General features: G+C 41.7%; 1 protein-coding gene across 1 annotated transcript; it reads right to left on the reverse strand.

Annotated features, from left to right (window-relative positions):
• Positions 1-57: 57 nt before the first annotated feature.
• Positions 58-12,048, reverse strand: LOC145482272 (peroxisome biogenesis factor 2-like). The gene is made up of 9 exons (XM_081460934.1): positions 10,614-12,048; positions 10,453-10,530; positions 9,961-10,023; positions 8,844-8,910; positions 4,117-4,241; positions 3,736-3,818; positions 2,836-2,953; positions 2,049-2,249; positions 58-1,351 (listed from the first exon to the last, which is right to left on the reverse strand). Exons 1-9 carry the CDS (start codon positions 10,665-10,667, stop codon positions 1,247-1,249), a joined length of 894 nt encoding a protein of 297 aa, XP_081317060.1. The 5' UTR covers positions 10,668-12,048; the 3' UTR covers positions 58-1,246.
• Positions 12,049-12,072: the final 24 nt, after the last annotated feature.

A 12,072-nucleotide genomic window follows, 5' to 3' on the forward strand; every position in this document is an offset into this window, starting at 1 on the left:
CACTAAAGCGAGGTTGAAAACTCCAGCCGAGGAGATCTTGTGCCCAGTTCTGTATCTTCTTGTCACAAGGGCGGAGGAAAGCTGGAAGCTTGTTCTTTTGTGGCTTCTTTAGATGCTCGGAATAAAGAATTTCATGATGACGAACGCGCGTTTATGTAAGTCCATACGATCTCCACCGCGACACGGTGCTTTAGAAATGGTCTTGTATACAGTGGGAAGCCAAACGAAAACTGATGCTCGAGATCAGCATCAATGAAATAAATCCTTGAGGATTCGAGGGTTCAAGCTATCGCGATCCCACTGTATTACTCACGGGGAGGTATCGGCAATCCGTAAGTGGGGATGGGCACGCACTTACGTACGATCTCGAGCGTATGTGGTTGCTGGGGCACAGCCTGACTACTCGGGGTGTATTTAAACAACATACAGGGGAGTATTCGAGTGTGCCGAGTAAATCAAGGCACGCAGTCGCCCTTTGAGAGGCTTACAACACACGCGAGATATCAGTAGGTAATCGTATGAATGCGAGTGCAATTAATAAGGGATTTACACTACCAGTGATATTTGAAAATTCTCTCAAAATTGCTAGAGCCTTTAGGCGAGTGCAATTTGAAAGAATTTTGTTCGAGTTTTCATACGATTACTCACGCGTTAATTTCCACTGCAGTACAAATTAAGAATTAACGATAAATTGGCCTGCTCTCAGCCAATCACAATGAAGTAATTTTCTGAGTCATATAATAAGTCTCGAATACTCAGAGTGACATCTGCATAAACCATTAATTATGACCATCGTAAAGGTTGAGTAAATTCACTTTGGGAACGGGATTTCAATCGGTGAGCACAAATTCAGATAATCTGCTCATTTCATGGGTATTTGGCGTTTCTAGTAAGAAACAGAACGAAGATTGAACATCTGTACAATTTATTCACCTTAAAATATACCAAACGCGTCTTTTACGAGCCCATAAACTGGTCTGTAAAGGAAAACTTTTTCGAGATTCTATGCCGTTCTTGTCCCGTCGCGAAATTTCTCAGTTGATCGACGTTGAGTCTGGGAACCAGTTGAGTCGCTTTACATCCAGGAGGTTACGCTTTGGTTCAAAGAAACATCAGAGCCTCGGCAGTTACTTATCCAGCCGACAAACACATCGAGTGGAGCCTGACAGCTCGAGTGTCATTCGGCAAATCGATCATAACTCGTGCTTTTCATAAAGGAGCGTCCCTCTAAGTGGTCCTGGCATTTTCATGTTACTTCCAGGGCGACTGTACATTCCACAGGGGTTATTTCATCCCTAACAGCTGCTCCACATAACGGACACGGGAAGGAAGGGTCCGCTAGGCTGTTAGCCTGAAACACAGTAAAGATACAGGGGAACTTTAATTTGTATCTTTACTTCCTGTAGCACGAAGCAATTGACAGTTCTGTAAGTGTTCTGGCTCCCTCTGAACGGGACACAACTTTGCCCTGATTTTTCATCTAATCACAGGGTACATACAATTTAGTTGAGCAACATGAAAGTAAATATCGGAGAAGTAATGAAAAGAATAAGGCGCGGTGGGCTCATGGTTAGTGCGCTCGTTTCCGGATCGACCGGTCCGGGTTAGAGCCCTGACCCGGGACATTGTGTTGTGTTCTTAGGCAAGACACTTTACTCTCACAGTGCCTCTCTTCCCCTAGGCGTATAAATGGTTACCGGCGAACTTAATGCTGGGGGTAAACCTGCGATGGGCTAGCATCCCATCCAGGGAGGATAAGAAATACTCCTAGTCGCCTCATGCTGCAGAAACCGGGATAAGCTCCGGCCTGATGGGCCACTTGGTTCGTATGCAGACCTTTTACTTGCCTTACCTTAACGAAATGAACGAATAGTTTATCTATGACTCTTTGTCTCCTGTTGTCATCTTTACGCGTACTTACAGGAAAGACCACTACCCAACACTAGTGCCGGCTCAACTCACACCTAATTAATGTCTATGGTCTTCACTCCAGTACACTAGTCTCTAAGAGTGTACAGCACGGGAAAATGTGGACGATTTGTAATTACCTTGATACAGTAGTAACAGAACACGTGACCACACTGTCCCTGATGAGGCGCAGTGGGGGGCTCGTTACAAATACCACACTCGTGGCACGCAACTTTGATTGACGGCTGCTTGACTAGAGAGGCCGGACTTGAGAACCGTCTGACTATCAAGTTCTTGAGTTTGTGAAAGTTGATAAGTGGAAGGAGAAAGAAGACAAATTCCTGTGAAAGCGGAAAATATAAGTCAATTAACGTAAAGATCAATAACTGTTACTTTCATTTAATGAACTCTCAGCCCAATAAACAGTCTCAAAAAGCAACTGAGGGAGGCAGTGTGGCCGAGTGGTTAGGGCGCCGGACTTTGAAATCCGGAGGTCACAGGTTCAAGTCCCGCTCTGATCACTTGACTGGAGTTGTTTCTCGGTAGACCCTAGCTCAACCTCTCGGCCATACTTGTAAATAACCAACTGGTCTGCCTCCCACCAATTGGGATTTTTAAACCTATTGTGATTATTTGAAATATTTCTTTCTTTCAGTTTAAGTGGCACGCCGGAGAACTAGCCAGTTCTAGCTGAGCGCATCGACCACTATAACCATTCAACATTTGACATTTTTAATTGGATAACAAGATACTGTATTTTCCTAAAACTCATCTCCCTGAGATCAAAATGAATTGCCGGATTCTTTGAAGTTGTCTCCGAGGGTTAGACAAATAATACACTGGTGTTTTGCATATCTGTTACGTTACCTTCCAAAATCTTAAAACATTTTAAACTTCATTACAGAGCCAGTTTCTATAGATACTCACTGCAAATCCGTGCCAAAGTAACTCCCGAGTCATAAATTCAAAACTGACTTGTCTGATTGATTGTCGCTGAGCAAATACTGGGTGAATACCAAGAACACGCTCAAGAACTGAAGGATATCTTAAGATAGTTAAGCTGTTGGTAACTGAAGGGAATAACTTGTAGTAAAACAGACAAATATGAACAATTTGCATCAAACCTCAATAACCTATTGACTTTTTCTACACTTGGTTCCTACAACCTGTATCTAGTATGCATTCCTTTTTGTGTGGCAGTCACTTTGTGATATCGACTGGCCATTGTAAAACAGTTAAATTTGAAGTTCCAGGAGAGCAGTTGTATGGACCCGTGTTCCCTTGGTATCCATTTAGTCGCTGTGGCCTTCCCATTCAACTCAACAATAACAACAACGACATAAAAGGTCTGGAATCATTGACCTGCGGCAGTAAGCACTCAGGTCTGGTATGTAAACATGAAGCAGTGAGAGGAACTCAATGTTACTCCACCCAGACAGGCATTCTCGTCCCCGGAGGCTGTGCTCCTTTTGGTTAGTACCAAGAATCACTACCTCTGGGCTGGTTCAACACCAGAGGTTTGCAATTCATGGACTTCCCTTCAAATCTGACAAATCTGATTGGCTGAGAATACAAAACAAATACTCTGTGTATGTTCAAAAAATCAGTTCCGGCCAGTGGTCATGATTCTTGGTGCTGACCAAAAGAAGCGCAGCCTCTGGGGACAAAAATGCCAGAAAGAAGGCTATACTATCACTTTTCTACACTTTTCAGTGTCCATTTGTGATACTGAGTGGAGAGAGACACAGTGAAAGAAAAGTGTCTTGCCCACAAATAAAGCAGCAAGTCCCAGGCCAGGCTTTATACTGAACAGTTTAAAAAGGATACTTTCCTTTTTGTAAAAATACGAGGAAGTTAAGGACAGAAAGGGCCTGAAGTAGTTTTTCTCCAGCATTAATACATCTCCAAATCTGCAGTCAACAAGGGAATCAAAATTAGTACAACTGCAAGTGTGCAAGACAAGTTATCTTCTGCCTGGCCTTACCTATCTCCCATCACATCAGCTATTCTATTACAAACAAAAATACTGCACATTGGACAGCACTATAAAATTAAAATGGTTCCCAAAACCAAATATGAAGCTTTGAAACTTTTCAACATTGTCAATTTTGATGCTCTCTTCTTCCTGCTCTAGGGCACAGATCAATCATATACTGTCAAAACTATGATGCACTACAATATACATGACATTTACTGACAAGTACTTACAAATTTGAAGTCTAAAAACTTGTCTGTGAGTCTTTGGATCTCACTGCTCCTCTCTTTTAAATAAGGTATTCCAACAACACAGAAACCAAACAGTAATTTATGTAACAAACCTAAACTCCTTGTTCCTGTTAACAGATATTATCAAACTGTTACAATTTGTTGCCACACATCAGAATAATGAAGCAATCAGTGTTTCATAATTCACACAAAGTGTAGGGTGCAAAGAAAACCAATTTTCAAGTCTGCCATTCAGACAAGTGTGTAACTGTGACGTACTAGCCTAAAAGTGGTTCTCGCTTACCCCACAAATTCTGTAATCTATGTAATTCTGCAGTTTGAATTTCCTTCAAAATTTTCTCAGGAAACTTGTCTGACATACGAGTGAAGGACAGAATTGGCCAAGTCTATTACAAAATCCACCAGCCCTAGGCTGCTGGACACAACTTTCTTTGTACACTGATAGGGGTCAAAAAGTCTTGCTTATAATCCATCACACGCCTGAATATGCCCCAGCTAAAACTGGGGAATATCCACAAGAATATCCAAGTGATATTCCTAATTTTCAAAACCAAGACTGTTGCAAAAATCACTTGAAGTATAATAAACATAATAGCCTACATCTGGTGTGAAAATAGGCTCAGATACTTGTCCTTGGACATTATCTGTTCCTCAAAGTTCACAGTTTTCCTTGAACTATGCTTTTTGAAAACTTTGTGCTTCTCGGAACAGATAATGTCTGCAGACAAATATCCAAGAATATTTTCGTGCCAAATGGAGGCTACTGTTTAATTGTTTATTTAAAGTGCCACTGAAACGAAATTTTTGTATGTGAGATGTTTGCTTAGTAATAAAGTTTCAACCTTACTTGGAAACACTGCAAACTTTTTTTTCGCATACGGTAAGCGAAAACTGCTTTTTCAGCCGTTCGAAGTTGGCTGGTTAAGCCCAAAATTGGCGGCCATTTTGACGCGGCCAAAACAGCCTAGTGACGTCACTGATTGTATTACTCTCATGCCGCGCTGAAAATTTAGAGTGATTATGGGAGAGGAGATTACTGTTCGAAGCCCCCCAAAAAACATCTTAACCCTTTAAGCCCCACAGGAAACTGATGAAACACAAGCCCCTATTCCCGGAACCCAACCGGCATTGCAGGACTTAAATGACTGATTTTTACCATGCTTAGAATTTTGTCTTATATCTTAAAAACTACAAGGCAAAAGACAAAACACTTAAGACAAAAAATGTTCAGCAACAATTTATCTTTAATTCTAGACTTAACCTACAGCAAACGGTTAATCATGAAGTGAACTGAAGCAAGAGAAACATTGCACAAGTCTGAAAAATGTCATTGTTTACACTGAAATACAATGTTACCTTGCAAAAAAATGGCAAAAAAAACGCTCAAATACTAGCTAAATCCTACTAAATGCGAAAGCATCAATAAATATGTCTATGTACAATAAAATAGATTTCAAGTAATGCCTCAAGTTCTGGTTATTGCGAAGTAAACGAAGCAAATGTTCAATAGGTGAAATTTGAATTTCGCGCGCTTGTGGCGCTTAGCTTAGGTCACCGATGTGATTCGGGAAGCATTCCAAGCAAATCCGCTTGTTGCAGTGCTGGCAACCCATTCTGCAAAACGTTGTCCTCTTTCGTTTGAGGCATCGTTTGCATCGTCCTTTATCAAAAGCAATCGGCCAATGTCCAGCCTCCGTCTGCCCAGAACTTGCTGTTCTTCCACGGCTCGTGAAATCCCCGATAAGGTCCTTCGCAAGTTCGACTCTAAATGTTAGTTGTGTTCTTGAACGATGATTTACGGCCTTTTTCTCCAAGATAAACGCATTGACAATACTTAGATCGACGCAAAACCAAAAAAGATAGCGCCACCATTTCCTTGATTTAGTTCCGATAGCGTAATACCCACGCAACTGATCGTGAAGGTCTACGCCTCCCATGCTCTTGTTGTAACTCTTCACAACGGGAACAGTCGGCACTTGAATAACAGTTCCATCGCGCTGCTTACGGTTTACAGTCTCGTTTCCTACTGGATTACTTTCAGTACTGATAAAGTGAACAACCTTTTTGTCCTTCCAGGTTGTTGCAACGACATTGTTCTTTCGCCTAAACAGCGCCTCTCCTTGCTTCAATCGCTTGATGCGAGGATTGTTTGCCGCGAGATCCTTAGGAAAGTCTTTCCTGTTCGCTCTTGCCGTTGCACATGAATAAATTTGATCCTCCAACAGATCTTCGGCAAGCTTAACAGTTGAGAAAAAATTGTCATAGAAGACATGATGATTTTTCCCAGTAAAGCTCCGAGTTAAATCGTGAACAACACGATAACCCAAGTTTTGTTCGGCGGCGCCATCTTGTCTTTTTCCCGTGTAAACTTGGAAGTCGCAGACAAAGCCACTAGACGCTTCGGCGCAAACCCACACTTTAATTCCACGCTTAACAGGCTTCATCGGCATATATTGTCTCATTCCAAGCCGTCCCTTAAACTTTACCATCGCTTCGTCGACGGATAAATCTTTTTGCGGTCTCAGTTCCATTTTACAACATTGAACGACGCGATCAAGAACAGGGCGAACTTTGAACAATTTGTCATGTCCAGGATCTTCACGAGGAGCTTGATTTGCATTATTATTTAAATGAAAATACTTGGACAATTTGTCAAAGCGATTTCTCGACATCACTTTTTTAACGAAAGGGACGCCAATGAGTGGATCCTCACTCCAGTAAAGGTGAGTTGCAGGCAACCTTTTGATGCCAAACAGCACGTGAAGACCGATAAAGGCTTTCATTTCATCAAGCGTTGTCTCATACCATTCACGGTCGGGCTTCGTAGCGATACATTCCCGTGCATGGCGGTTCGTTTCAGCGACGATTTGCTCTGTAAGTTCTTCTGGAAACATCAAATAGAAGAAATCGATTGCAGTTCCATCTTCTGCAACTCCAGAAGTTGGGCCAGTAGCCTCAGTGAATGGGGAGACCTCAACAGGGTTTGAGTTTTCGTTCCACGTTTCTTCTTCGGCTTCTTCCTCTTCAAAGTCTGAAAGGTCTTCGGTAGAAACAGAAGAGACTGAAATATCTGACTCCGAGTCACTCTGATTTCTAGCTTCAAATCTTTCTTGTCTCCAAGCAGCAACAGTTTCTCTTTCTTCTTCGTCAAATCCCAAGAACACGTCCTCTTCAACTTCGCTTTCGCTAGCGGCCGCCATCAAACTTCAGTTGCGATTTTCATCGTGATGCTCAGTGAAAGCTTGTCACGTTTGACACGTCAAATGAAAGCTAAAACTCTTTTCTATTGGTTGAAAAACAATGGAGCAGCCTAGCAACAATATAACAGGTCTTTTGATTGGTCAGAATGAAGGCAGGTCTCAGAGTGCCAAATGGCACTCTCGGGAATAAGATGCAGTCACGCAAGAGTGCCATATGGCACTATCGGGGCTTAAAGGGTTAAGGACATCTCAGAGCTGTAAAGCAGATAATAACAGTAGCCTTAGACATGAAGAGGTCGAGAGTCAATCCTGGGGCTTTCCAGTCTATTTAATTGGATATTTGCAGGATATTTTATGTAAGCAAGCAAACGAGTGGGAGTTCTTAAATCCCAAAATGACCGGGACTCTTGGCTAGCACTCAATTAAACAATATCTACACTCATAAAGTAAAAAAGACATGAAAACAAGAGAAAGCGGCTTTTGAAAATATTATCCGGACTGCTGCTGCATGAATCGCAGCAACAACGCTTCGAGGAAACCGGACACTTTGTGAGTTTCACAGCGGACGAGATTGTGCCACAGTCACCTTTAATTCCCGCTTTGTTTACACTGATACGTATGCAGCGATAAAGCAAACTCTGCTGCGGATCACAATTTTCAAAGATACATTTTGTCTACCACATGAACTCTCACTTATTAGTATCATAAAAAGTGCCCTCTGTGTACAAAGAAGTACTCGACTCAAAGCTTGTGGACCATTAATAGCTTCGTGATTGTGCAGATGGCTGATGCGCTCACGGCTTTTAATGCAGTAAAGTTGCCGAGGATATATTCGAACCTTGTTAACAGACCTTAGATAAACGCGAGAATCCAAATTTCAGAACCAGGCTGAAAAAAGACGACGAAACATTGTGTTTAGGCTTCAGGAAGTGATATAAAAGTTGCCACACTCGTCTTCAAAATCTCCAATCGAGTACTCAAGATGTCCGAAAGGTATACTGAGCTGTTCTAATCTGTAGCATTTATTTTGGTGAATCTACCCTCTCTGGCACCCTCCAACGTTTATGATGTGTATTTCCTGTCAAGGCTCGACAGAAATTACAAGGTAGAAAACTAGTAGGTATCGACAATATGAAGAATAAACTTGAATAAATCAAGTGAAAAAAAGAGAGAATCTATAGCGCTTCTTGCGTGAATACAACCAGTGACGTCACAAGGTCCTTAAACTCGGTTCCAGAGCCCGGACACAGTTTTGCTCTAGAAAGTCGATTTCAACGGCTAAAAAAGGCACTTTCCGTGAGGATTTGACAGAAATAAAGTTCACCATTACTTTAAGCACGTTTGAAACTATAGATTGGGATAATAAAAGAGAGTACAAAAATTTCGTTTCAGTGGCACTTTAACTACACTTAACTCCTTCACTGCTGGAAGAGCAAACAAACCACAGCTAGTTTCACAAGGTTCTGTGGATGTCATATTCCTAGATGAATTTAATCCTTGTCTTCATACCTTTTGAAGTGTATTTCATATTAAGCATATGCTGACCAACAGTAGCATCACAACTGTACACTGAAAACTAAATGGTTTAAATCCTCAATTACTTTCAATGCTTTAAAAAAACAGGTTGTTGGTACGCACAAAAGTTAGAAAGGTAATATTGTTAGTGTTAGCTATCCACAAGTTCTCCTGTGGTGTAGTGTTCATTGGTCTCACATGCGAGACAGAGTCTTTGTTTTTTTTGTTGTTTTTTTTTTTATTATTATTAATTATCTATTTTTTACAGCACGCATACTTACATTATTGATTACAAAAAACTACGTATAAAACTACAACAATACAGCTACTAACGCTAATTACAACTTGCTCTAATTACAATGCTTGACGAAACAACAGTATTATTTAAACCGCTTACGTTACACTACTTTTTAATCGCGGACAATTACTACAAACTTTTACTACGGTTACTAGAACTAGTGAAAACTGCAAAAAAAAAAAAAAAAAAAAAAAAAAAAATGACAAAAAAGCGACAATTTACAGTATATTTAGCTATATTTACAGTTTAACTTGCACCTTTGCTCTGCTAGACAGAGTCTTTGTTGGCAGCCCATATTTTGGTGTAATATCTTGCTGTAGCTACTCATTTTTGTTGTTCTTTGATGAGGTGGAACTGTGAAAATCCTATGTGCTACTTTACTCGCATCCCACAGTCAATGACTAAATGATGCAGTGGACCTGAACTGCCCTTCCACAATTTTGTCAGAACACAAAGGACAAAAATCCTCCCACCAACCCCTTTACCACAGAAAGAACAGCCCACCTTCAATTTACCAACAATTTGTTAATAGATAAAGAACCCATCTTTGCTCCACTAGGAGCCTACAGGATTAAGTCAGCCATCTTTACTTTACCATTCTCCCACAACACCCCTCCCCCCTCCCTAACCTCCTCCCCACCTCCTCCCCATTTTGTAGTCTACACAAGATAGCCCTTTTCCCATGGTCTCTCTATGGTAGGAGGGGGGTGGGGTGGGGAGGAAGAGAGACCATCAGAATGAGCTTCACTTGTACAAGATCAGAGTATTAGAAGAGAGAAGGGAGATAAAAAGAGAATATCTAGAATGACTCACCCTCCAAACAAGAAATCTCAGGAGTCCATTAAGTTCAGCTTCATATTTTGTTAGAACACCAACCTGCAACGAAAATCAGCAATTAAGTACAACTGAACTAAACATGAAATTATTAAGGCAGGCAAAAATGGGGATGATGGGGTGCTGGTTGAGGGGAGAGGGGTGAGGGGTGAGAGGTGGGGGGAGGGGATAAGTGGTGTTCCATTACCATTATTGAGAGCTATTTGTAAACATGCTAATCTGAGAGTCATTTAGGCTAACTGGAGTGCTCTTCAGGATACCCAGAATGCCACACAGGATCACCGGCTACCTCTCACTCCCGTCTTAGACTTGCCCTTCAGATTACTCGAGAGATCAATCAATGTGACTCTATTCCAACTGAGAAAGAGCTGATGGCATTACAAACTATATACTTGATACTTCTGTGGTTGTGTATAGAGACTTAAAAGTGAAAAAGCTGGCTACAAGCTTAACATATAAGCTTACTTGTACCTCGAAATACTGGAAAGCTTTGTTCAGTTGAGATCGCAGAAGATGGATAACTTCTTCATCAAGCTGAGCTGCATCCAGCTAAAAATAGAAAACAATTAACTCGGTTGTATAAAGTTTTGATCACGAGAGTAAGACTGTAACAATATTATATCCAGATCTACCTGATTCACTCGCAACACTCTCTGTTGATCAGATTTTTCTGTTTCGTCCGCCATCTTGAATTGTCATTCTCGTTCCAGACTCTTTGGGCTTAGACGAGACGAAGGAGGAACAGGTCTTACTAGGGACCAGGCGATCCCGATGACCAGAAAAGTACCAGTGAAGTCAAGAAGTTTTGGTCACATAATGTTTACTTTTTTTACATTTTTCTCCTGCAGTAGAATTTCAACCTGTCTCTCTTTCTCTCTTTTAGCCTCCAGCAGGAGTCGGCCTTTGCACCCGCCATCCGATATAGGGTTGCCGTGTAAAACCGCCATTCCATTCCTGGCTTTCGTTACCCATCATCGAACCTTAATAGTAATTACAGTTCCTTCGACTGATAGGCACAGCACATAACCGAATGGAGAAATATATGGACGGCTCACTGCCTACGGTTCCTCCCCCACCCTGGGCTCGTCCCGGGTGTGACAGGGGAGGCTCTCGTGTTTGGGATGGGGGCGCGAGCTGGTGGCGCGAGCGTGGCCGCGAGAGACACACACGTAATTTCTAGCCCCCACCACTAATCCTCCCTTAACGTCGTTCTTAAACTCGGTTGCGCGCCAAAGCGAAAACCCAGAGACTAGTACTTGAGTCCGAAAAACCCAGACCGACTAGAGTCTGCTCGCAGGCTACACTGGGATCCGGCATGGGAACTGATATAAAGAGGGTTGACGGTCGAATAGTTGCATTTCTTGTTACAGAAAGTGGCTATTGCCCAATTTGATTCACGGGGCACGGATAACTTATCTTCCGAGTTGTGGTCTCTGATCGAGCAAGCTCTCTAGGAGTTTTTGTGGCTGCAAAGAGAACTTTGTCGAGGACTAACAGAGTTGTTCTTGAGTAGCCAGCTTACAAACGTTGTAAGCGGCAGGCAGGGCTAATTACTCAAGCCTTGTCATATTCTAGCTATATATAGTCCTGATGCCAGGTTCGATTTCTGACGCAATCTTTGACGACAATGTAATACTAATTTGGACTGAATGTTGACATTTTCTTTTGTAGTTTTTCAATTCAAGTAAACTGAACTTTAATTTGCTTTACTAACCACCCACATCGTGCACACGACTTGCGATTACAACTATTGTTAATATCATACAAGCACAAAAATAAACACAGAAAAATTGGGTCACGTTCTTTCCTAGAAATTAAAGGCAGATTGATATACTATCGACTTAATGCAATTACCTGTATGTTGCATAAAACGGTTCAGATCTCGCGCTTTCTCCGTCAAAAGACCTCCCAAACTTTACATGCATGAACATGGTGAATTACACATTCAAAAAGTTGCTGCAAACCCATGACTAAGTAGACAACTGGAGACACACTTTGCTACAGAGAACACATTTATAACCATCAAATTGTTCGAGTATTTGCTTTCAGTCCGTTTGTGTGTTTAAACCGTCTGGCCTCCACAAAGAACCA

Source organism: Orbicella franksi, chromosome 3 (assembly GCF_964199315.1).
Source record: "Orbicella franksi chromosome 3, jaOrbFran1.1, whole genome shotgun sequence".
NCBI lineage: Eukaryota > Metazoa > Cnidaria > Anthozoa > Scleractinia > Merulinidae > Orbicella > Orbicella franksi.

Excerpts from the sequence above, each read along its gene's own strand:
- LOC145482272 (XM_081460934.1), bottom strand. The coding sequence starts at position 10,667 with ATGGCGGACGAAACAGAAAAATCTGATCAACAGAGAGTGTTGCGAGTG. Across the intron at positions 8,911-9,960 it reads TGAGATTTCTTGTTTGGAGG|TTTTCAGTGTACAGTTGTGA; the intron begins GTGAGTCATTCT and ends TAAACCATTTAG. Across the intron at positions 3,819-4,116 it reads AGTTTTTAGACTTCAAATTT|ATTTGGAGATGTATTAATGC; the intron begins GTAAGTACTTGT and ends TGTTGACTGCAG.